This window comes from Orcinus orca, chromosome 5, assembly GCF_937001465.1.
Source record: "Orcinus orca chromosome 5, mOrcOrc1.1, whole genome shotgun sequence".
Taxonomy (NCBI): Eukaryota; Metazoa; Chordata; class Mammalia; order Artiodactyla; family Delphinidae; genus Orcinus; species Orcinus orca.
Window position 1 is genome coordinate 89678521 of NC_064563.1, and position 26402 is coordinate 89704922.

General features: G+C 44.3%; 2 protein-coding genes across 7 annotated transcripts in view; one reads left to right on the plus strand and one right to left on the minus strand.

Annotated features, from left to right (window-relative positions):
• Positions 1 to 15962, plus strand: part of CFAP44 (cilia and flagella associated protein 44) — a 137620-nt gene extending 121658 nt beyond the window's left edge. Inside the window, exons 28-34 of the mRNA XM_004272091.4 lie at positions 2633 to 2743; positions 4005 to 4135; positions 5291 to 5407; positions 6277 to 6478; positions 10212 to 10372; positions 11890 to 12024; positions 15629 to 15962. Of these exons, the coding sequence (XP_004272139.2) occupies positions 2633 to 2743; positions 4005 to 4135; positions 5291 to 5407; positions 6277 to 6478; positions 10212 to 10372; positions 11890 to 12024; positions 15629 to 15802 (1031 nt within the window). The 3' untranslated portion in view covers positions 15803 to 15962. The remainder of the gene's footprint in view (positions 1 to 2632; positions 2744 to 4004; positions 4136 to 5290; positions 5408 to 6276; positions 6479 to 10211; positions 10373 to 11889; positions 12025 to 15628) is intronic.
• Positions 15963 to 19807: 3845 nt separating this feature from the next.
• The window catches only part of BOC (BOC cell adhesion associated, oncogene regulated), a 263978-nt gene continuing 257383 nt past the window's right edge, over positions 19808 to 26402 (minus strand). For 5 of the 6 annotated variants that reach the window (XM_049710306.1, XM_049710305.1, XM_033432154.2 and 2 more), the window contains 6 exons: positions 26216 to 26338; positions 23827 to 24048; positions 22818 to 23053; positions 22560 to 22636; positions 21667 to 21860; positions 19808 to 20569 (listed from right to left, as the gene is read on the minus strand). In XM_049710306.1, the coding sequence (XP_049566263.1) occupies positions 20382 to 20569; positions 21667 to 21860; positions 22560 to 22636; positions 22818 to 23053; positions 23827 to 24048; positions 26216 to 26338 (1040 nt within the window). In that variant the 3' untranslated portion in view covers positions 19808 to 20381. Of the gene's footprint in view, positions 20570 to 21666; positions 21861 to 22559; positions 22729 to 22817; positions 23054 to 23826; positions 24049 to 26215; positions 26339 to 26402 lie in introns of those variants that run through there. The other variant, XR_007477587.1, reaches the window with a different exon arrangement.

Below are 26402 nucleotides of genomic sequence, written 5' to 3' on the forward strand. Positions count from 1 at the left end.
TCCTTTGCCAAATTTGAGAAGTTTTCAGCCATTATTTCTTCAAGTCCTTTTGAAGACTCCCTCTTTTCCTCACTCCTTCATGTGACTCTGATGGCATGAATGTTAGACCTTTCATTATGGTCCCATAGGCCCCTGAGGCTCTGGGGTTTGGATTTCTGTTTGTTTTTCCAGTTTGTTTTCTCTCTGTTGTTCAAACTGGCTACTTTCTACTGTTCTTTCTTCAAGTTCACTGATTCATTTCTCTGTCCCTTCCATTCTGCTGTTGAACCCATCCATTAGTTTCTATTCTAATTATTTATTTTTCAGTTCTAAAATTTCCATTTAGTTCTTCTTTATATAAATAAATAGGCTGAGACTATTTCTTTGAGGCATTGCATTTTTTCATTTGCTTCAAGTGTGTTCATAATTGCTCATTGAAGCATTTTTATCTTGCCTGTTTAAAGTACTTTGTCAGATAATTCTAACATTTCTGTCATCTTAGTGTTAACATTTATTGGTTGTCTTTTCTCATTCAGTTGGAGATATTCTTGGTTCTTGGTATGATGCATGACTTTCAGTTGAGAGCTGGAGACGTTCATATTATGTATGAGATTCTGTATCTTATTTAAATCTTCTGGCTTACTTGTTTACTTGGCTTTCTCTAACACTGCCAGAGGAAGGAGTGGGTGCATCCTCCTTACTGCCAGGTGGAGGTACTCAGCCTTTTTTTTTAACCCAAGGGAAGGGAGATCTCCTTACTATTGTGTGCAGATGGGAGTCCCAGCTCCCCACAGAATCTCTACTGACAGCATGGTGAGGTCATTTGGCTAGAGAGAGCAGGTTCTGGTTGGGCCTTTCTTTATCTGCACCTGTTGGTGTTTCAGGTTTCTTAGTCTTCTCCACCTCTGAGATACAGGGCAAAAAAAAAAGGCCCAAGGAACTCACCACAGTGTTGTTCCTCAGGGTTCAAAGTGCATTAGTAGGTCTGCTGCCTTCTCCCCACTTCTCAGAGTCTTCTTGTGTTTGTTTTACCTATAATGTCCAGGGGTTTGGGCTGTATTTAGTGGGAGGAATAGGGGAAGTAGATCTGCTTCATTTTCTTGAAAACAGAAATCTATGTAAGAATTTTAAAGCCTAATTTTAAACTTTGCTGATTTATTCCATAAGGTGGTACAGATCACTTGTAGTCATTTTAAGAGACATTTTAATTAAATTAATTAATTTATTTATTTATTTTTGGCTGCGTTGGGTCTTTGTTGCTGGGTGCAGGTTTTCTCTAGTTGTGGTGAGTGAGGGCTACTCTTTGTTGCGGTGTGTGGGTTTCTAATTGCGGTGGCTTCTCTTGTTGCGGAGCACGGGCTCTAGGCATGCGGGCTTCAGTAGTTGTGGCTCGTGGGCTCTACAGTGCAGTCTCAGTAATTGTGGCGCACAGGCTTAGTTGCTCCGCGGCACATGGGACCATCCTGGACCAGGGCTCGAACACATGTCCCATGTATTGGCAGGCGGATTCTTAACCACTGTGCCACCAGGAAAGTTCTGAGACATTTTAATTTAACAAATCTTCTAGTGAGTATAACGTCCACTTCTTATCTCTGTTTTTTGATGTTCCATATAATAGAAATTGCCACATGGGCTCAAGGTGTTTTAAAAGAAAATGGGGTTAGAGTTGAGTGGGGGAGGTCTACAATTCCTAATCCAAAACTCTTGGGAGCAGATGTACTTTAGTATTCAAAAAATTTTATAAAATATATTAAATATGACATTGTTAAAGGAAAAAATCATTCATGACACTTGTTAAGAATAAGGCAGACTTTATTCAGGGGGATCACTATAATGGAATTTTATAGTAGGGGAGAGATCAGCTCAACTCTGAATACAACAAGGCAAGTGGAGATTTATAGCCAAGGAGCATGGTCAGGGTTAGTTGCTAGAAAATTACTAAGAGGTAGGGTAATTCTTTGCTAAACTGACCTAACAGGGTTTCTGTTGAAGGCAGGCCAGAGTGATAAGATATTGAGGGTAGGGAATAAGGAATTCGACCAGCTATCAAGGGTGGGGAATTACTCAGCAGGACTCTTGCTAAAACTGAACCAAATGGGCCCAGGACAGAGCTCATTTAGTTCAAAGTCAAGCACTAGTCAGAGGACTCAGAGGAGTCTGACTCAAGTTTGGTTAAAGGCGAGAGTCTTTGTCAACTAACACCCCCAGCAGGGTTTGGTGCAGAATCTCTAAATCAAACGTCGTAATACTTCTGCAGCAAGACATGAATATTCACACTAAGTAGGTTAAGTGAAGATTATAAATGGTATTACTTCGGTTCAGAGAAGTTATGAAAAACCTTCTCTGTTTTCAGAGCACTGTGGTTTAGGAATTGTGGACTGTATAACCAAGTGTGTGTTAGGTGGGTCACAGCATAAGCAGCTTGGCAGCCTCTCTGACTCAATGTATTGAAATTAATTGCACAACCTTCTGCAGGCATTTGAGTTTGTGGTCTCTGTATCCGTAACCATTTAAAATTCTTCTAAAAATACTGAATAATTTCCTTATTTACCTGTTGTTTCCCTAGTAACTAACTCATTGAAAAATGATTTATTTTTAAAGTCTTAACACAGGAACTTCTCTGCTTATTAACAATGTTTCCCTCTCTCCTCAGATGAAGATGAAGAAAGTGATGAATCAAGTGAAGAAGAATCCAGCTTGGAGAGTGATGAGGATGAGTCTGGATCTGAAGATGAGGTTTTTGATGATTCTATCTGCCCAACAAGTAAGTGGGATAAAACCATGCATTCTCTGTTACATGTGACTGTGGATTGATAATACCAAAAATTCCCTTTTATTGTTTTCTCAATTGTCTCATAATGATATTTAAGGAAAGGATGGCTTAATATGTATGAAGTATAGTCTAATGGATACTCTTTGGGGCTCTCTGGACAATTAATTTTCTGTTTCTTGAGGCAGATATTTATAAGTACTCAATTAAATAATCTGCAGACAATCTCTAGTTGATTCAGAGTCATAAATTATGCAGAAAGTTTCATTTTATAGAGAAACAGAAGATTTATATATAAAAATATATATTTAAGTATATTTTTATAAAGCTCTTCCTTTTTGCCAAACCATTCAGTTTTCATATTTCAAACCTGTTTTGTAGGGGCAATTTTTACGTTTCCTGGAGATGCTTGGTGAAACCAGTCTGAAATATTCTTACAGTCCAATATTCTTATAGTCCAGACCAATATTCTTACAGGCTCAATACATGAATGGCTCAGTAGGAAAACTGTTTCTTCTTGATCTGAAATTATTTTCCTAGGTATTTCATATCAATTATAAATCAAATTTTAAAGTCAAATAAAGTTTAAATCTTGTTTTGATTTTGAAAATAAGAATCTCCTTAAAATCATATTTGTGAGTGGAAGAAAGCTAGAAAACCTTGTAGTGCAACTTGTTATCTTATACCAGGATTAAACGGCTTGAACAAAGGCTCACAGTTAGTTTAGTGGTAGAACTTGGGATGGAGCTATGGTTCCTAAATTCCATTGTAGTGATCCATTATATTTTCACATTCTTTATCAATTACTCAGTGGATAAATGTGGCTGTCAGTGTGATATAGTGGAAATTAATACAGAGGTACTGTACTTGAATCCCATTCTGTCACATATCAGCTGTGTGACCTCTCTGAGGCTTACGGTGGTCAGGTGGTCGTGACCTATAAAATGGGAACAACAGTCTCTACCTTGCAGGGCCTGTGAGCCTTGAATGAGATAAGGTACATAAAGGACCCAGCACCGAGCCTGGCTCAGAGCACTGCTCAGAACATCAATACTAGTATCATAACCACTATCATGATTATTAATACCATTAATAATTTCTACCCAGAATAATTTCTACCTGGAGCCCTAAGTATGATGGAACCTTGCTGGAGTAGATGGACATTAATAATTCTGAAGCTCCAAAGTCCACACTTATTGTATTACTACATTCCCTAACAAATGGGGCTGCTTTGCTGTTTTGACTGTCTTTTCAGATTGTGATAAGGGTCTCTTTGAACTGGCCCTTCAACTTCGAGAGAAAAGGCTGGACATTGAAGAGGCCTTAGTTGAAGAAAAGAAAGTGATCGATAACCTCAGAAAGGAATATGATACATTGTCCAAAAAAGTATGTTGGTCTGCCCTTCTCAGGTCTGTTCATCCTCTCCCAACAAGCTACATCTCCTTGCAGCTATAATATTGCTATTTCATAGCAATGGCATGAGTTAGGACTTCTTGTAAGAGAACAGACATTTCCCATGTTATATCCATTTACAGTTGTGGTTGAGGGGCCATTGCTCTTTTAATGACTGGGACTTTCTTTATCTAAATCATTGGCCTCCAAACTTTTTTGATTACATACTTCTATAAGTAAAAAAATTGTGGAGCACATATTCCCACAATAAATGTATATTTATTTATAAATTATATACATGAACTATTGTACTAATATATTTTATGTATTATGAAACATTTGCAAAAACAGAAGTTAACAAGAATAAGATAAAAGTAAATAGAAATTGAAACTTCTTTCTGGACCCCAGTAGATGACTTTGACACTCTGGGGTGTATGCATTCCATGTGGGAGGCCACTAAGCTAAACTTCTGGTACAATTATAGTGATTTTTCTGCTGTATCTGCTCAGTTTCCCTCTTAAGTACTCTTTCCTAGAGCAGCGTCACTTGACTCATATTCAGAAATATTTTTGATAGATTGCTTCTTCTCTTGAACAAGGAAATGATTTGGAAAACTTTCTAGTATTTTAGGAGATGAAGCTATGTGCTTTAGAAATACTGTAGTTAGTAGTTTCATTACTTTAAAGGGCTTTTTTCTCTAGTTTATTGATGTCATTATGACCAAATGAGATTTGAACCATCCTGACAAAGACATTCCAGGCTGAGAGATGGCCATGGCTCATGGGCCCAGCCGCTCCGCGGCATGTGGGATCTTCCTGGACCGGGGCACTGCACCAGGGAAGCCCTGAGGGATGCTTTTACTGCAGAAAACAAAAGGGAGATGGGGACAAGTCTTCTGAGTTTTCATTAACAAAACCTATACAACTCTGGGGTCATTAGAACAATTGAAAAAGTGGTGTGGATCATGACTTAGCAGGAAGAGAATAACATATATTGCTGGGCTGCAGACTGGGATCGTCCGTTTAATCACAGTCCAACAAAGCAGATCCAGCTCATGCTTTTGCTTCCTCCCAGAAAGGCTTCATTTACCACCTCGGGTATATATTCAGTGAATCTTTTCAACATCTCACACATGGGGCTTTCCACAGGTCAAGATTGTGGCAACTAACCTGAACATGGCCGAGGAAGCCCTGGAGGCTTATCAGCGTGAGAAGCAGCAGCGGTTGAATGAGCTGCTGGTTGTGATTCCTCTCAAGCTCCACCAGGTGACGGGTCTGAGAGGTTGCCCCACCCTGTCTGAGCAGGAAAGCCATATGACACTCAGGCTTTTCCAGAGAAAAATTCATGGGCCACTAGGGGGCAGAAGTGCAGTCCTTGTGAGAAATCTACCTGTAGAATGACACCCCAACTTTTCTTACCCCTTCTGAGATTGTTATAAAAGCATAATATGAAAACATGTATATTTCCCTGTGGTCCATTATCACTTTGAAAGTTGAATCATTTCAAGTCTGAAGAAATGAGAAGCCTATGACTCAAGGGAATGGCTTGGAGGTTGAAATGTTGGCTCTTGGGCACATGTCACTTTTCCCACCATCTTTAAGTAGACATGAACTAATGATGCAAGAAGTAGCTTCACTTAATCTCTACTTGTTAATGAGGGAGGTTAAGATAAAAGGAAAATATTCTTTCTCTTTTTTCCCTCTCTTTGTTCATCTCTATATCCCGCTCAAACTGCAACTTACATTAAAATGCAGAGATCATATCAGCGAAGTACCATGTTTTGTCACGTAAATAGAGAAAGCTGTATGTTAGAAGAAAAACCTAAGATCAGCCTTACATACATCTTGTTTAACCTGACCCAAACAGGATTAGCGATCTGTAGCAATTTGCCTAATATGCCAACCCTGAAATGTCCGTTCCATCCTTATGCAGTAGATATCAAGCATGGTCTTTTTGGAAAGAAGTGCTGTCCCAGAGGGACATAATGTGACTTCTATTTGAAAGTGGCTTCCTGCTTTTACCTTACTCAGTGGTGACAAGGGACAGAGAAAGAAGTGTTTCCCTTATGCTTTCCATGACCTTCAATTTAGCTTGGTCTTTGTCTATTTTGATTTGTTTTGTTTTGCTTTCGTAGATAGAGTATGTGGTATTCGGAGAAATACCTAGTGATCTTTCTGGAACTTTGGTCTTTTCGAACCACTCCTTGGGACGACTGCAAGAACGAATTGTCCAGCTCCACGAGGAAAATTCCCAGCAGCAAAAACTTAACAAAGATTGCCGGGAACGGCGTAAACAGCTCATCCGAGAAAAGAGAGAGATGGCCAAAACTATACAGAGTGAGTATTAAGCCCGTGGCTTATTTAGTAATATTTATTGATTAGAGAGGGAACTGTCAAGTGACCATCTCCAACTTTGAAAACAGTAGGTCATCACAGATCGGAACCACTGAGAGGAAATAACACCTTCCCGTCTTCCCACTTACTCTCTCTCCTGATTCTATCAAAAGGTCATTCTCCTATTTTAAAAGGATAAATATTTTGTCATAGAAATAGTTTCTCGCAATTTTTAAAGGTTTTATGTATAATAAATTATAGAATAATACAGCAATAGCCCCTGTACCCACTAGCAAGCTTAAGAAATAAGCATTGAAGATACAACTGAAGGCCCTTCTCCTTATAATACTGTTCTGCTCTCTCCTTCCCCAGAATCAACCACCAGGCACGTCTGTATACATATGGATGTATCCACACACAGTATACAAAGTGCCTTTGTATGTTTTTAACTGTAATATAATATTATTCCTATCATTTTGCAGTTCACTTCATTAAACCAGTTTTTGAGAGTAATCCGTATTGCTACAGATAGTTACTCATTTTAACTGGTACTACAATATTCCATTGTAGGACTATAAGAGTTTTTCTTCAGTCTCCTGTGGATGGATATTTAGGGTACTTGTAATTTTTCATGATCACAGGCAGTGTTACAGTGAACCTTCTTGTACATGTCTCCCTGTGCATGTGTGGAAGGAGGTGAGTCCCCAGGACTGGGGGCTCTGGATGAGAGGTGGGTGTGTGCATTTTCCGCTCTCCTGGGTATTGTCAAGTTGCCCTCCAAAGTGGCTGTACCCTTTTCTCGCCCTTGGCAGTGTGAGAATTTCCTGGGCTCCATAGTCTAATCAACACTTAATACTGCTAGACTTTCATATTTCTGCCAACCTCGTAGATGTTAAAATTGTATTTCACTGTTTCCTGAAGTCCTTGAGGTTGAATGTCTTCACATAGCTTATTTGCTGTTTATTTGTGTTTCCTTTTCTTGCCTGTCATACACTTTGCCCATTTTTTTACTTGTTTTTTTTATTTTATTGATTGTAGGGAGTTTTCCCCTATATTTTATGTCTTTCTTTGTCCATTACATTCACTTTGAATCTTTTCTAATATGTGTCTCGCCTTTTTACTTTATTTAGTGTATCTTTTTGGGATACAGACATTTAAAAATCTCAATATAATTAATTTTATCAATCTATTTATAGTTTGTTCATTGTGTGTGTGTGTGTGTGTGTCTTAAGAAATCCTTTCCTATTTTGAGGTCACAAAGATATTTTTCTATTGTTTCTTCTATTAGTAGTGTTCCTCACATTTACGTTCTTAATTCAGATGGAACTGAGGTGTACAGTATAAGATGTATGGAGTAAAGACAATTCTCTTAAAATACCTTTTGAATATTTGATATATGGAACATATGTGTAAGTGATGAAGTATTCCAACTTTAATAATAATATTACCAATACTATAATAGCATCTACCTTAATGCCACAGACCTGTACATGTTAAAGATTAAAATGGTACATTTTGTTATGTGCATTTTACCACAATTGACTAATATTTTTTAAAAGAAAATTTGAAAAAGAAAAATAATGGGAAGAATATAGCGGTCAGTCAATCCAAGTTGCTTGGATTTGTAGAGGTCAGTTTCTAATGAGTGATGATGGTTCTACCCTCATGGGTGGCTGGATTATAAAATTTTAAAATACATGTTAGGACTCTATGTTTGAATAACACTTATTTGAGACATAGAGTTTTCTCAGGTATAAACCTTGAGGCCCCAATGTTTCTCACGTACTTCACATTCCTTTGGCTTCTGTAGCCTGTGAATGTTGTTTATATTTGGAAATACTATTTGTCAAACCAAGGGACAAACTAGTATGAAAATGAGGAAAGAAGCTTATTTCCTTCTGAGTAACCTCGCAGTTTGGAAAAATGTGTGAAGATAAAATGAAGTATTCACATTTCTGGAATGTTAGTTGAAATTAAAAAAAAAAGTCCCATGTGGTTCAAGTTTTATTCAGTGACTTTGAGTTCTTCTCCTACCCCTGGTCCATTTTCTGAAAGCAAGTTGTGAGTCTGGTTAAAGACTGATCTCCTAATTCAGAAGGTGAAGCTAGGAGTGGTTCCTTTACTGTATCTCAAAGAACAAATGCTTACCAGTGATGAGAAACACCAGTCACTCACTGTTGCCTGCCTCCATCCCTAGACCCAATGGGGAAGAAGAGGAGAGTCTAGAACATGGGGTGGGGAGGTAAGTTCTCTCCTTTGCAAGGAGAGCACAGCTTGCAGCCATGGGGACAGAGGATGGGGAGTGTTCCAGAAGCCTTTATGTGCCCAGGGAACACTAGCTGGCCTGAGTCAGGAGAAGGGTGTTGTTAGGCTGGCTCCACAGTGGGAAGGGCAAGGACCAGAGTCCATGTCCTAGTACATGAGGCTGCCTTGGGAGAGGGGACCCTGTTATATGGGGCTAGCTGGGGGAAGTCAAGGTTCTTACTGAGGGAGGCCAAGCAGGCAGCCACACATGTGCAAATAATCCAGTCATTTCATTTGCATCACTGAGTATCATGGCCACCGCATGACACAAGTCCATGGGGCGCCACTCACGTAGAATAGAAATGAATAACCCTCCCTGGATTGTGCAAAATGGCAGCCATGCTGATTATACCATTATCATTCAGCCATAACGATTATACCTGAATACAAATTCCCGTACTGTAACAGAATTGCATCATCTTGTTACACCTTAGGGCCTTCAGCCTTCACTTAGGGGACTCTGGTGACTGAGAAAATCTTGTTACAAGATTATACTTTCTTGGGGAGCTCAGACTCCACAAATGGAATTTTCTCCAGGTTTTCCAGTGTTCACATGTTGAGGAAACACAGTAAACAAAAGTAAAACATATTACATGTTAGATGGAGAGGATTGTTAAGAAGAAAAAATTAGAAAGGGACTGGGAAAGGGTGCTGAGGTCCATAGGAAGCCAGGGAAGAGCTCCCTGGAAAGGTGATATACTTACTAAGATGTGGTTCTCCCTGGTTAGGGGACAAATTACATTTGGTTACACCTTCAGAAATGGGTGTTTTGGAAATGAGTCTTTCACCAGTCTCACAACTTGTTTTCAGAAAATGGGCTGTGTGGAGTGAGTCATGTGGCTATTCGGGAAGAGAATTCCAGACAATTCCATACGAGAATATCCAAGTGAGCCCGGAATGTTTGAGAAGGTTGAGAAAAAGGTGTCTGGAGTGAATGAGGAGAGAGGTGTGGGAAAGGAGGTGGGAGAGATAATAGGGGCAGGGCAGGACAGGTAGGACCTTGTGAACCACTGCAAGGATTTTAATATTTTTACTTGGAATAAGATGGAAACTTCTGTTCAGTGACTGTTCTATTCTCAACACCAGATGTTATAGAGATCAGTAATAAAAAATTAAAAACTGAAGGCTTCATAATCCCATTTGGGCCCATGAATAATCTGAGGAGGGGCAGATCAGAAGGTGTAGCCAGTTGGGAAAGATGAGTCCCTTTTACACAGGAATTTGAAGTAGATGAAAAGACAAGAGAGCAATGTGCATTCTAAGTGAGGAAAGTAGTAGGTGAAAAGTCACAGAGGAAAACCCAACTGGTAACGTAAAATCTCTTATCATCTTCCTGCAAAAGCTGTTCCTCAGAATGGTAGTGGTATTGGTATTATTCATTTAATAACAGTGGGATCTGGTGAACAACCTGACAGTGACTGTCTTCTTTTAGAAATGGAAGAAACAGTCAATCAACTAATGGTCAGCAAGTTTGGCCGTGTGGTCAACCTAGAAGCCCTTCAGACACTTTCTGTGAATACAACACTTGAAGAACTAAAGATCAAGAAACTTCGAAAGGAGCTATCAAACGCAAAGGAAATGAAGATGTGGGAGGTTAGGATGAGAGGGCAGGTGATCCACTGGGTGGAGGCAAGGACTCCTGGTGAGCTTTCAGTGGTTCCTGTGAAGCATCTGTACACCTGGAGGCACGTGTGTGAGCCCCACTTGGTTCCTCCATGATCTTAAGCCTGTCTCGGCTTTCTTACCATTCACTTAGTTGAGCCACTGGTCTATCTTGGGATGAAAGCACTAGCATTGGGTCTGGGATCCAGGATTCATGTAAATATGATGGCAAAATGGCATGAAAGATTACAGACAGATTCTACTCTGAGGTCTGCATTAATGTATAAACGTTCTAATAGTGTTAGACATGAACTGCTATACTCTGAGGACCTAATTGTATTATTCTAAATAGCTTTTGATGCTATTTCCATTCTGGAAATTAGAAAAACATCTCTGAGTAATACATTTTATAACAAAGTATCTACTATTTAGCTGGTAGGGTCTTAGAAGGTATTCAATGCCTACACTGTTCCCGGAGCCATGAGATGAGGCAGTACCCCAGTGACAGCCTGATTCAGAGACAGGAACTTTTACAGAGATTTTATAAGCCCACAAATAATTATGGCTTCTCCAGTTTTCTGTCTTCACAGTAGACAGGGAGGGAGGAGAGGTTCCTAGCGCTAATCATTTTTTTTTAATATTTATTTATTTTCCTTATTTGTTTTTTGGCTGCCTCAGGTCTTAGTTGCAGCACACGGGGTCTTTGTTGAGGCATGCGGGATTTTTTTGTGATGGCGCAAGGTCTGCTCGGGTTTCTCTCTAGTTGTGGCGTGAGGGTTTTCTCTCTCTCTAGTTGTGGCGCGCCGGGCTCCAGGGCACGTGGGCTCTGTAGTTTGCTGCGCGTGGGCTCTAGTCGATGCGCGCAAACTCAATTGTTGTGGTGCGTGGGCTTAGTTGCCCCATGGCATGTGGGATTGAACCTGTGTCCCCTGCACTGGAAGGCGGATTCTTTACCACTGGACCACCAGGGAAGTCCCTCCTAGTGCTATCTTGTCTCATCGAAGATTTGCCACTGTACCGTGAAGAAACAAATTACTTCAGTGTTCGTGTCAGTGGGCTGGTCCCTATCAGGGTAGTGCTGGAGATAATATGTGCTATCTAAAATAATTTGTTGGAGTAGTAGGAGAACAAAGGAAAGCCACTGGCACATGTATTCAAGCGGGTCACCTTGAGGATCCTGGGCCAAGACTGGGGAAAAAGCAATACAGGAACATTTCCTGCTTAAAGGATCATTCTCCCTTTTAATGAATGAATACCATCACTCAGTATGCACCCTAATGTCATTGCTCAACAATGGAGTGATGTCTATTTTATTTTTACCTACTTTCATCCTGCTTACATTCTTCTTTAATCAAACCAGACCCAGTGCACTTGCTTCTGATATTATTGGCTTATTGTATTTTTCTATGTGCACATCACTCCATTTGCCTGGTGGTTTTGATCAAATCATTCATTTTTCTCTGCTTCCTCATTCACTTAATCCATTTTGCATCTTTCTGCCCCGGTAGGAAAAGATTGCTCAAATGCGACGGGAATTGATGATGAAGACAAAAGAACACACCAAAAAACTTCATCAGATGAATGATTTATGTACTGAAAAGAAGAAACTTGATTCTCAGTTGAATATTCTACAGAACCAACAGGTATGTTCCTTTTCTTCAGACCTTTTGTCAGAATTGGGGATGTTCTATAAAGGGACTATCAAGTGCTGGCTTTTAAACAAACCTTGATCTTGGACGTTTCTGGCCCACTTGGGTCCCTGAGGACAGAGTTGATACCGTCTATATTAAAATGAGCCTGAGGGACTAGCTTTACTGTATGCCTACTGGGTACCATGAATTCATACAAGTACTAATTAAGGGATTTGCCTTGGCCCTTGCAGATGTAGGGTTACTTAGGTATAAATAATGACATCAACATGCTCCCTGAATTTGGTGTCAAACATCCATTTCCAATACAGGTTTACTTCCTTTGACCTACAGGGGGCCTCCTGAATTATGGGAGGCCACATGTTACTTATTAAAACACTTGTTACTTTTTAGGGCTTTCAACTTGCTTTTATATAATATTTATTGAGGCTAACCTAGTAGTACTTAATACAGCATGTGGTGGATAATACTTATTTATAAAGTTTCACCCTATTTAAGCCTTGCCTTCTAGGGACATAACACATGTATGGCATATTCTGAACTATGTGCTATAATCTTTTAATAGTACCTGCAAAAATGCTGTTTTCTTTCTTTTTTTTCCTCTTGGTTTTCTTTACGCGCCCAGGAAATGTTCTAAGCCAGGGGTTCTCAAAGTATCGTTCCCCCAGATCTACAGAATCAGAGGCTGTGGGGGAGGGGTCCAGCAATCTAGAACAAGCCTTCCAGGTGATTCAGCTGCATGCTAGAGCTGAAGAATCACTGGTCTAAGCAAAGTCCAAAAGCAAGAATGAATAAGAGGCTCTGGGAAGTTTACAACTAAAATAGAGAGGAAGCCTAGAATCTGAATATCAAAGGCCCTTTATCCACTAAAGAATTATTGAATGAAGAGTCACAGCAGTATTCAAGAGCGGTGATGCCTAGACAGAATCTTCAGAGTCGTCAGGGAGTAAACATCTGTTGACTTGATGTGCTTTGAACGTCCAAATACCTTGGAGAGGAAAGAGTCTGGAGGCAGATCAGTTGACTGGGAAAGGGAATTAATTGTGTAGGTCTCTTTACATAGTATATCTTTATATATATATAGCTTTACATGTATGGTCTCTTTCCATTGGCTGTCTCATTGAATCTTCAAAATACCACTTTCCAAAGCTCAGAGTGGTGAAGTAACGTGCTCATGCTCTCAGAGCTAATACGTGGGGAAGTTTCTTTTTTTTAACATCTTTATTGGAGTATAATTGCTTTACAATGGTGTGTTAGTTTCTGTGTATAACAAAGTGAATCAGCTATACGTATACATATATCCCCATATCCCCTCCCTCTTGCATCTCCCTCCCACCCCTCTAGGTGGTCACAAAGCACCGAGCTGATCTCCCTGTGCTATGCGGCTGCTTCCCACTAGCTATCTATTTTACATTTGGTAGTGTATATATGTCCATGCCACTCTCTCACTTCGTCCCAGCTTACCCTTCCCCCTCCCCGTGTCCTCAAGTCCATTTTCTACGTCTGCGTCTTTATTCCTGTCCTGCCCCTAGGTTCTTCAGAACCATTTTTTTTTTAGATTCCATATATATGTGTTAGCATATGGTATTTGTTTTTCTCTTTCTGACTGACTTCACTCTGTATGACAGACTCTAGGTCCACTGACCTCACTACAAGTAACTCAGTTTCGTTCCTTTTTATGGCTGAGTAATATGCCATTGTATAAATGTGCCACATCATCTTTATCCATTCATCTGCTGATGGACACTTAGGTTGCTTCCACGTCCCTGCTATTGTAAATAGAGCTGCAGTGAACGGGAAGTTTGTTTTTAAACTGTCTGACTCCATAGCTATTACTCTTACAACAATCTAGGCATGGATTGGGATGAAGATGGCAAGGACAAAAAACCAACAGTCAAAGACATTTCAAAGTAAGAAGACATTTCAAAGTAAGAAGAGCCAAAATTTGTTTGGATATGGTAAAGAGAATGAGGGAAAAGCTAAGGTGACTTCAGAGTGACTGACTGGGCATGAGGGGCCGTGCATTTAGCTACAAGTAACCAAAAGCCCCACTTTTGAAGAGTAGCTTAAACAAATAGGGGTGCTTTTCCTCACTTAACAAGAAGTCTGCAGGAGATGACTGAGGGGTTTTAGTTTAGTGGGGCTGTGATGTCAGAGCCAGTATCTCTGTGACTCTCTCCGTGGCTGAAGTTTCCTTCAGAGTCACAGACAGCTGCCCCAGCTCTGTGGTTGCTGCCCAAATGCCAGACTCTTGTGTCCCTTTCATTAAGAAAGCAAATGTTTTCTGCTACATCTACTTAGCCACTCCCAGCTGGAAAAGAAAGTGGCTAAGGTTAGTGTTTAGTTTTCACAGCCCCTGAAGTGAAGGTGGGCAAGGGAGAAGAGGCAAGAAGGTACTGGGGGCTTCCCTGGTGGCGCAGTGGTTGAGAGTCCGCCCGCCGATGCAGGGGACACGCCGATGTTCGTGCCCTGGTCCGGGAAGATCCCACATGCCGCGGAGCGGCTGGGCCCGTGAGCCATGGCCGCAGAGCCTGCATGTCTGGAGCCTGTGCTCCGCAACGGGAGAGGCCACAACAGTGAGAGGCCTGCGTACCGCAAAAAAAAAAAAAAAAAAAAAAGAAGGTACTGGGTAATGACAACCCCTACTTATGAGGAAGGGCTGCCATAGTAAGTGGGGTAACAGACAAATCATGGGCTTTTGGCTTCAGGTAACCTGGTTCTCATCCTGCTTCCAGTCCTTAATATTATAGTGACTTGGGCCAGTTCATAAACCTGTCAGTTTCTGTATCTTTAAAACTGGAATAACACCACCTGGTTCTGAGTTGTGAGGATCACATGAGGTTGCAGACATAAAGCACCTGGCACGGAGAAGATAACTAGGTGTTATGTCCCTTCCTTTAATGCACGTTCAGATTTATTGAGCGTCTACTTATGTAACAAGTTCTAGGGCGGATGCTGGGTAGAGTGGTGAGATCCAGGCATATTGGGCTCTATTTCTAAGGCACAGGATCTAGCAAGAAAGATATCAAACAAGCACTTAGGTCAAACCCTAGGAAACTGCTACTTTTTAGGCTAAAAAATGGTCACATGTCACAAATTTCAAATGGTTCAGTCTAATAACTACAATGATGAGTGATGGATGATTTGACAGAACGTAGAACAGGAACCCTAACCCAGCCCATGGGGTGAAGAAATCCTCCCTAAAACTGATGTCTGAAACATGAGCAGGAATTGGCTGGGCAGGGGAAGAAATCAGATGAGGGAATAAAGATTTCTTTCTTGGAAAACAAGATATGGGCTGTCTAGGAAAAGGAGGTACCTGGCCTTTTAGAATTCCAGCGATGAGCCCTGTAGGGTATGAGTGACTGATAGCTAGCTTCATGAGTTACTCTCTAAAGGGGATTTGCATTCTAAGAGTTGCCTTATTAGCTCAAAGGGACACCTTTCCAATGGTAGGATTTCAGTGGAGGACTTGAAGGCATCTTAAAATCAGGAGCGGTGGCTCTTTAAGTCAGGCACACCTAAAAGACAAATTAAGACAGGGGTGTTTCCATAGTCCAAATGGTGCTTAAAGCAGGGAGGTGTTTTCTCTCAACAGGGCAATGCCTTCCAGGGCCCCCGGAAAGCAGATATTGTGGCAAGAGAGAAGGTCACTGAATTGATCCAAGTCCAGGCCGAAAGGATTATGGCCTTAAAGGAAGAGGTTGCTCTTTTGCGTAAGAAAGGTGGCCTTGTTCTCCCCCCCATTCACTCTCCACAAGAGAATGAATGAAGCCCGTGGGCCTTAAGTTTGCTTTTTTCTCAAATCCAGCCAAGATTTCTGACACTTAATTCAACAGATGTTCTGTTTCCTTGTCGCCTGCAACAATCCTACTGTTTTAAAGTGAACTCATCTGAAAGTCTAAAACCACATCCAGTCATGTAGTTTTAATAATTTCCCCCCAACTGCTTATCTTAAAACTGACTACAGCACCCAACAGCTACTTATTATTGAACTGAACCAATGCAGATGTGTTTGCAACCAACTGGGTCAAATATGAAGTCTTAGGAGGCTGTTACCTTAAATCGCCAGAAACCATCGGTAATATATCCTGTTTTAGGAAATTTGTTTTTTGGTTATCTGAATTCTTAGCCATTAGCAAGAAAATCGATAATTCAGCAAACCATGAGAAAACTTCCTTTTCTTGGTCGTTGGATCCTTGGAAAATAAACTTTGATGTTATCAGGTATTCTCTGAGAGGACACAAGAGAACAAAAACTATTTTGCCAACAATATCTGAGAAAAATGCAATTTAGAATTTTGACATTGTTAACTTCATAAAGCAGTTATTTGAGGGGGTCGGGATTCAGGAAATGCAGACAGAAAGAGCAGAGCAGTTTGCTTTAGACTGGCATAAAGCAAAAAAATAAACAGCTTCCCGAATCACCCATAGTTTTAGCAACCTCCTCAGCTCTGGGTGGAGCACAGAAGTGTGTTTTGCAAAATGGTTGAGAAGGAGTCTCTTCTCTGAAGGTGTCTGCAACTCTACCAGTATTCTAAGCACTTCCTATAGTTTCTCATGTCCTGTGCCATTTTCTTTCTGTTTCTACTTGAGTCATTTGCTGGTTTTGATATAGATCAGGAAGTAATGAAATAGATCCCGTCACTGAGAGATCAACTCTAATAATCACTTTTGATTGTATATAACATTTAAACTAATTTGGGAGTATTCTTTTGGTTTGGGGGTAAGTAGTCAGTGGAATTCATCTAAGAATGATTTCACTGATATTTGGATTCCTGTTAGTACTAGAACATAGCACTTTAAATTCCGTGCTCTGTGGGTCCATTTTAATGAGCTACTCCCTTGAGGCCATCCCAGAATATGAATTGGTTACCGAAAAGGAAAGGGAAAGGCGGCAATGTTGCACCAATGTAGAAAGTGACCTCAGCAAGGTCAAGTTTTCGTAACCTTGTCTAGCCTGCTGATCTGCCCCCCAAAATTATAGACAGGACTTGGGGTTTTTTGTATGTTGGAATATATATATATATATTACAGGGGGCCACTTGGCCTATTGTGTCTCTAAGATCCTTTCATACTCCTATCTGAGAGGTCCAAATAGCTCACTGTTTGTGCCCATCACCACAGAGCTCTGATGCAGCAGCTTTTCTACTGGAGAGCACCCTTTATCACATTCTCTGCTGTACACCCTAAACTATGTGTGTACACCCTTAACTATGTGTGCCCTTCAAGCATTTCAAAAACATGTGCTAGTCACAGTTCTGAGTGATTTACCTACTTAGTTATTCCTGCATATTTACCTACTTAGTTATTCCTGCATAAAAAATCACCCCCAAACATAGCTTCAAACAACATTATCTCACCTAGTTTCTGAGGGTCAGGAAGCTGGGAGCTACTTAGCTGGGTGTTTCCAGCTCGGGTCTCTTACGAAGTTGTAGTCAAGCTGTGAGCTGGGGCCGCGTCCATCTGAAGCTTGGCTGCAGCAGGAAGGGCTACCACCAAACTTACGTAACTGGCCGGCTACGACCTTGAGCGACCGCCTGGATACAGTGGGTGGTCCCGGAGGAGACACTATCCCCTTGTTGTGGTGAGAGCTAGGGTAAAAATTACATTATTTTCCTGGGCCTCATTGTCAGACAAATGAGAGATCTGGATAAGCTCTGAGGCTTCTTCCCATTCTGAATCCTGAGATTCTAATTGCAGCAAGAATGAATTTAGTCTATGGACGAGTAAAACCAGTCAGGATTATTACTTTTTCCCAAACTGAACTAGACAAAAATCACTAAAGTTTACAATATTAGGCATTCATACAGCATGTTTGGGATTTGACAATACAGTTAATTCATTTTTATTTTGAATTAGATAAGAAAGATAGCTTTCGTTTCATTTCATTGATCCCAGGCTTAGTCTTGAATCTATAGCAACTGAGACTTCGGGAGGTTTAATAGCAAGCAGGAGAGCACCAGGGTGCAGCCCTGGCTGGGGGTGGATGGAAAGCTGTCCTAGTCTCCTGATCTGTGCTCTGCCTCCTGCTGTGCCCTTAGAGAAGGCAGCCTCACCTTTGAAAGAGGCCAAAAATCTGCCTGAGTTACTCGAGGATCAACTGTTAATGTCCCTTGGTTATTCTGAACCCTCGTCCATAGTATCATCAAATCTCAACATTGAAAGAAAAACTGTAGAGTCCAGCCCCTCTGTCAGAACTTCACAGGAAAAGGAGTTTCTCATTCCTGCCGACTCAGCCTGTCCTGTGTGGCTGTCCTGAGCCATGAGCTGAACTCCACACCACCACCAGCTCCTGCCCAACTAGGTCTTACTCTTCCTTTTGATTAATTTATATAGCCATTGCTGACTGAATCAGATTTTTAAAAGGCACTATAATAATTAACCTGAATCTAAAGAAATGCAAGATGCGATGAAACTGAATATCTAAGCTGTTTCCTTTTCTAGGCTAAAATTTAAAGGCCTGATGCCTAACCTTTTCCTCCTCTCCTGCAATTGGCTAAAGTAAATATGCACATTTATCTCATGTAACCTGCCTTAGAAGTGCTTTTTCATTCCCAGGCTTTTTTTTTTTTTTTTTTTGAGAGCTAAAAGCACTGTTGTCACATAAAACTGCTTTCTGCACAGCACTGGAACCATACCACTTCCATAAAGTTCACCAAAACTCACCTTGACAACCACTGGGATCATCAAGCATTAAGAAAACAGGGGAGTTTTTTTGTTTTCAAAAGCCAATGGGCTAGAAGTTGAGTTATAGCCCAGACCTGAGAGGTGAGATCTGTCCCCCTCCTGGAAGTGACCTCTAGGCCCTTGATCCCAGATTGTGTCTGAAGTCACAATATCTTATCTCTTCTCTTCCCTGCTCTACGTCTCCTTTCCTATCATTTCCGTATTCCTACAGTCCTTCATTTCATTTCTTGAAATATTTTTAAAAGACTGCTTTTCTGAAAACCATGTTCCAATTTAGCTGCTGGACAGAGAAAGGATGCAGGAATCTCTTCTGGCCAGCAGAGGGCGCACTTGCCCTAGACCATCAGTCACCTCCTGGGGCTTTCTTAGGACTTGATTCAATTTGTGACTGGAGTGTGAAGCTAGGGTCTGCCATTGATGACCCGGAAGAGGATTAAGTGTTTCAAGTGGCATTTCATCTGTAACTCAACTCAACTGAAATCTAAAAGGTACATTTCCCTCCTGAAAACAGTTAAAGTGCGGTAGGGCTCTCAGCAAAAAGCTTCAGCCTCCGTCTACTTCCACTTGCCTGGACAAAGGTTGAGCCTGTGGTTGGACGGCAGTGAGTAAATGTTGATTTTAAACAACTAGTGAGTCAACTCCCCTGGCCACGTTGCTGTTTCTTTGGAAAGAAGGGAAGTGAATTTTACGAGGCACCATATGTTCACCTGTAGCACAGCACTTCACTAAATGGCATTTTGGAGAAAATACTTAGTCTTCAACACACACCTGTATAGAAAAGATGAGCCTCATTCCTTCCGATCTGACCATAGCTTTACCTCAAGTCCAGTCAGAGAACGGTGAATCTGCTTCTCCTCGCCCACTGTACACTGTGTCCCTCTTGGACTAAACAGTTACCACGCATCTGCATTAATGAAAACACAACTGAGAGTCAATATTTAAAAAGACAAAATTAGAAACATTTGCTACCTTTTCCAGACTTCTCCTCGATGGATCTGAAAACATCACAAGTGGATGTTTCTTCAAATACTCAGACTGAATCCTAACATCTAAAGAGAATGCTGACTCATACATGACTAAGCTGTAGGTTACAGGGAAGACTAAACATTTATTTAGACATTACAGTGTTTATTTTTACAGAGATATGTTGCCACAGATTATTGATTCTGGAAGGTTTGTTAATGCTTACAGTACTATACACATCTTAGTCTAGTCTCACGGGCATCTTGGGAAAACGTTTCCTTTAGCACCAGATCCAGCCACTGTCACGGGTGGCTGCAGCCTCTGATCGCACGGCCCTGGCCCTTCTCTTGCAGTCACTGTGGACAGTGTGCCTAGGAGTCCTCCTTCCACGGGCTTCTCTGTGGGCCTTCTGCAGGGGCCCAGGCAGCGGCGGAGGGTCTAAGGGACGGGCTGCCTCCTCAGTCTGTGCTGCTCTTTCCCGGTTGACTCCGGTTCCGTTGCGGCTTCTTTGCTTCCCACCTCAGACCTCAGTGGGGAGGATTCCCTATGTCTCTCCAGAATTATAAAAACATATACATTTATTTACAAGTGCATAAATATATAAATATGGCTATTATAGAAAAATAAATACCAATTTTCTCTCTTTTTTAAAGAAACAACAATATATAGTGTCTTTCTTTCTGGGATATCAGCTTCTGCCTAAATTGTAGGAGGTGGTATTTCAAAAGACATGTGAACCGGTGGGCTGGGGGAGAGCCGCATCCCAAGTTCCTGCCCCACGTAGGCCCCCACGGGGTGCTGGGGACACCAGTCTCCTCTCCCCGCAGGGCAGGAGTCAGGACTGGCCACCTCTTCAACCGGTACGAGGCCCAAGCAGCACCGGGACCCTGAGGGGAGAGAAAAGTGGGAAACGTTAGAATCCAGACTGACCAGGAACTAGTGCTCAGCGGTACTGGGTCACCCTCTCTCTAGGCTCTCTCTGGGAGCTGGTTGCTGGCTTTAGAGGAAGGACAGAGACCTACAACCACAAAAAGGACAATTACACTCCCTCTAAGTATGGGCCACTTCTTACCCACGTCCCACCTGCACATTTCAGTGGTGAAAGCGTGGAGACCCTCATGCATCTACCCTATAACCAGGGGCAGATGACGTCAGCTGAGCCCAGGAACCGTGCAAGAAAGTCCTGCTCTCTCCAGGTGTGGGCTGCTAGTACACCCTTCTGCTGTGCTTTCTGGCCGTGATCATCTCACTCACAACTCATGCCCCCCGATGGAGGGGGTCCCGTGTGGAGGCTACTGGGGTCTGGCTCTAGGAGGTACCTGTCTTAGAATTTCATCTCCCAGGGTCTGGGAGCTGCATGTGACCTGGAAGCCACACCGGGGAGGCGATAAGAAACAGCAGCTAATTCTCTGAACCAGCCTGTGCCCAACCAGGTATCAAAAAGATGGGCACAAAGAAGGACAGTGGGCTGGGCGCGCTGTGCATGGAGTCCCTTGGAGGGAAAGTTCTCTGGAAGCACAGAGCTCTGATGATGTGAGAACCTGGCTTAATGATGGATGCAACCTCATTCCTTAATTAAGAGACAAGACCCGACAAAGCAAGGTACTTCGGAGTGATTAGAGAGTGCCTCTTAGTGTGATGAGAGGCGGCGGGAATTGGTGAGTGGCCTTGAGATGCTGAGACCAAAAGGGCTTCTTTCCCTGAAATGGTGAAGTGCCCGTTCTCTCAGCCTTTGAGGACAGAGCTTGCCATGTTGGACCCACCTGACACTCCCTGCAGATGTGCTGGGCCTTCAGCAGGGAAGGAGGTGGCCAGCTCCCCTTTGCACCCCCATCTCGGATATACAAGCTGTGGACGGTCTTTACCAAACACCGCCTTCAGGGACTGTTCTCGCCCCGCCTGCACGTCACTCCCGGGTCGTGGACGCCTACACCTCACCTCATCCCCAGCCTGTTCAACCGCCCGCCCTGCCCTCAGCACTGACCTGGGTGAGAAAGAGGGTCCCACGTGGCTTCCAGCCCAGGACCCTGGGGTACACGCCTCATGCCGGGCTGGCCCGTGGCTGCTGGCTGCCCCTGGAGGTGGCGGCAGTCCTGCTGAGGCTGGAGCAGCTGGCAAGCTGAGTCATCGGGCAGCGTGTATAAGAGCGAGCCCTCGTCCGGGTTAGACTTGGGAGCCCTGCATGCACAAAACCAGGCGGAGGGGTGAGGCAGGGGCAGCGTGGGCCTGGATCCCACTGCCCTGGATACTCCCGTCTGGGGCAGCAGAGCTGGGCAGGGCTCAGGCGGGGCAGGGGCTGCTCCCCTTTGGACATCAGGAGGTGCCACACCATTGCTTCCACAGGCAATTCTAGTCTCCTTCCATGTGACTCCACGCGCGTCCTGAGTACATGAGAGGACGTGTGGCCTATGGGCAGAGCCAGCTGGGTGGGGCTGCTCTGGCCTGAGAAGCGAGGGAGGAATTGCTGAGCAGAAAAGGCATCGTAACTGCAAACACAACAACTAACCCCCTTAGGCTAAGAGTCCAGGGGAGGGCTTCCCTGGTGGCGCAGTGGTTGAGAGTCCGCCTGCCGATGCAGGGGACGCGGGTTCGTGCCCTGGTCCGGGAAGATCCCACATGCCACGGAGCGACTGGGCCCGTGAGCCATGGCCGCTGAGCCTGTGCTCCGCAACGGGAGAGGCCACAGCAGTGAGAGGCCCGCGTACCGAGGGGGGAAAAAAAAAAAAAAAAAGAGTCCAGGGGAGCAGTTTGTCAGATGAGGGGATCGTGAGTGAAGCACTTGTGCTCACCTCTCAGTGAGCCATGCTGGGTTTGAGGAACTAGTGAGAGAGCGAGCGCTGGGGCTCAGGGGTGGAAGGCAGGGAGGGGCCTGGGTACCTGGGAATCTGGTGACTGGGGGGGTCACGTCCACTGCCAAGAACGGTCTGCCTCAGCGTGCTGTCGGTGTCATCCTGCTGCTCAAACGAGGAACGAGAAGGTCACATCAGAGAGTCCAGGTAACTTCCCCATTCGTTGTTCAGCAGGCCCAGCAGCCCGGGATTAGAGGCTAGAAGGGAGGGAGCCTCAGGAGGTGGCCCGGCCACGCCCTCCATGGTGACCCGTCCCTGCATGCCCACACTCCCAGAACTACGTTACCTGCTGAAGCTCCCCTGGGCGGCGCTGCTGAGGCTTCACGCCTGGGTAGCCCATGGCAGCTGCAGGGCAGGCCGTGTTCACATGTACTCCATTGGTACAGGCCCGTCCGCTGGTGCCACTGAGGTAGGGCTGCCCATTCGCTCGGTGGCCTGGGAGCCCTCCCAGTGGTACCATAGTGTATTGGCAGGAGGAGGGCAGAAGGGCACTTCGAGGAAAACCCAGGTCTGTTGTATGTTCTGGAAGAACAGAAGGATAGAGCTACGCTTAGGTCAAGGAGGCCTGGGGCAGCTTGAAAAAGTCCCACGTGAATCTCAGAAAACTCCTGAGGACTTAAGGTCAAATGAGGTAGGTGGGGAGTTGACATCGCGCCAGGGTAGAGAATATTCTTTCTCTCGGAAAATTCTTCCTGTCTCCCACTTCTTCCTAACATCTAGATTTTTTTTTTTTTTTTTTTTTTTTTTTTTTGCAGTAGGGAGAGGAGACACAGGACCAGGATTTGGGAGAATGAAGTGGCAAGTTAACACAAGGAACAATATTTAAATGAAGCAAGTTGACCAGATGTGTTACCGTCTGAAGCAGGAATCAGTGGATAAATCAGATTAACCTAGGATTAGGGGGAAAGCTCGAGGGAGCCACAGACCTAGAGAGGCGGGAAGAGGCAGGGTCAACTGAAAGTATGAGTACGTGGTCAGACCTTGAGACAGTAAAAGAAAACAGAGCCAGCTAAGTACTGAGCTCCAGGGATGCAGAGAACACAGACCGACTCCCACTTCATCCTCTCCATCTGCCAACGTCTATGAGACGAAGGGAAGGCCCCATCTGTGAGCGATCTCCGACTCTCTCCAAGCCCTCTGGGGGACCCACCAGGAACTTGAGCTCCCATGTGTGAAGCAGGGCGCCTGGGATCCTGCCCTGGGCAGAGGCCTCCTTAGGGACTGGGAGACCCCTCCTCCCCTTACCCCCACCCCAGGCTCCTTCCCCTTGGTGTTGAGGACGGTCATTCACTCACTTTGCTTAGACCAGGCCCTCCACAAGCAGAAGGGGATGAAGGCAACAATGATGAGGACGATGGAGCCCAGGACGACCCCGACGATCAGGTAGGGCAGGTCGCTGGAGCGGGCCACCATGGCCCCTGTGCCCACCGGCCGCTCTATGGTTTCATGGGGTGGTAGCTGTGGCGGGGCCAGAGTTGGGGGTGGGAGTCGACCAGGCTGACCAGAAGACTTCCGGGCTGTTAATTGGGACAAAACTCACTTCAGCCTCTATTTCTTTGACATTTCTTTCATGAAAAATAGGAAAACAATATCCTGATTCCACGGGTGTGAGAAACGGGGTCAAACTTGTAAGACAGGGCCTTCGGTGGATGACTGTGGTGTCCAAGCTCAGCGTGAAACTGACCTCTAAGGTGAAATTGGGCGTCGCTGAAGACACCTGAGCCTTATACTTCAAAAAACACCCTGAGATATTTGTGGACCAAGCACTAGGGGCAGACTGGGTCTTTGGGGGCAGAAGTGGTATAGGGGTTTTCTAGAAGCATAGCTGGGGAACTTCTGGAAGAAAATATAAGAAGTACCTGAAAGCAGAAAGAACTGGGAATGGAAGAACTTCCCCGTGAATCTGCTATTCCTGGGTGCACCGAGAGATGTGAAGTCCTAGGTCTGAGCTGGGGTGCAGAGCAGGGAGACGGGGTTCGGGGCTCACTAGGACTGACAGTGCTAGAGAAATGCCAATCCAAAAGTTTACGAGGTGGCAACCTCGGCATCTGGCTTTTGCTGTTATCAGGATGTATCTGACATTGTTAACTCCTTTTCGCAGCCGTCCTCCCCCATGACTTTCTGATACTACAGTCTTCTGGGTTTCCCGTAACCTCTCTGCCGCTGCTGCTTACATTTCTCTCTTCCTGCCCTTTTCTTCCTGTCTTTGCCTCAGACACTGAGAAGTCTTCTAGTCCCTCTCAGACTACACTCTGTCTTCTTCTTCCCTCTATGCCTGTGATTTCAGCCTACATCCCAGTGACCGCCAAATACCCTTACCCAGGGTCCTCCCTGGGCAGGAGACCTGCTTCCCTCACGGGACACTTGCATTTCAACGTCTCAGAAGAATCAGACTCAGGTACGCCTCCAAGTGGTTCACGTTGTTCCTTTCTTGTGGAAGCGAGTTCCCTGCTGGCTTTTCCCCTTTTCGATAGATGGCACGACCACCTGTGTGGTTCTTCAAGTTCAAAACTTCAAGGTTTCCGCTGAACTCCTTTCACTCTCTCCCAGCCTCAACACACTATCAGTCCCTGGTCCTCCCTACGCTCCCTCACAAAAGAGGCTCAAACCCACCCCTTCTCTTCACCTTTCCTTCGCGGCCCCGGTTCTCTCCCCTCAGCCCATTCCTGCATAGTCACCAGTGACCCTTCCTGACAAACAAATCCAACGACGACCCTTCTCCACCTCACAGCCCACAGGGTCCCTGACGCCCGTGGCCTCTTCCCTGAGCACTGCCCTCTCTCGTCCTTCCAGTGCCACATACTCCCGCCATGTGGAGCTACGTGAAGGCTTGTCCTATGCCCCAGGCCACTGCCTCCACCCTGCTGAAGGTTCCGTCCTTCCAGAAGACCAATGTGAAGGCTGTGTGAAGTCTCTGTTCTTTGCCCCGGGCACTCTGCGTGTCCCCTGACACAGGAATGCTGGCCGTGTGTGCATCTGCCCCCTTCACTGCATGTGACAGAAGAGGGCAGGAAGGGCACATGGGAGACAGAATGTTGCCGTGACAGGAAAATGGATCGTTCTCTTGGCTCTATCCCTGTTCCTCTGGGCTCTTCTCCTGATGACCTTTTTTTGCGATACACCTTTCAGTCTTTGCAAAATGGAAATGGCGTCCATCCACTTGACCGACATGCAAAAATCAAGTTGTTACGTGACCGTGTTTAGCGTGTTTTCGCGCAGGGGGAGTCTGGGCTTGTGGTGGGACAAACGTGGCCCAAAGTGTGCTCCACCGCCAACCAGCCGTGCGACCTTGGTCAAGGTATAACGTGTCCTGAGGCTCAGTTTCTTTCTTTTCCCGTGGGGTTGTAGTTAAATTAAGTAAACTAAGCAATGTGAGTACCAAATGTTACTGTAGGAATAAAGTGTTTATAGAACGCTCCCAACTTAAGAGTGGGTTCTAACGCATGAGTTCACGTGTGGGTTAATTCCCAAGCTCCATGAGACCGTCATGATGGCAGCCCACTCGCACTTAATACGGAGCACAGGCAGAGGAAGAGAAGGGTTAAGATGACAAAGTTTGGGGATACGTGGAAAATAGGGAGTCATTCTGGAGAAGAGATACCCAGCATGGCACACAGAGCAGTGACGTTGCCCTAGTCTGCTGGGGGGAGAGCAAGAGGAGATCAGAGAACCCAAAGAGATCACCTTTGGTTTCACAAATCATCACGTTGCTGAACTCACTCTCCCCTCCTTCGTTGAAGCACTGCATCTTAATGTCATAGGAGGTCTCCGGCTGCAGGTGGCTGATGGAGTGCCAGTATCTATCCCCTGGGAAAGACAGAGAGAGTCAGCGTGATGACTATGCATGTGGCTTGCTTGGCCCCCACTGGAG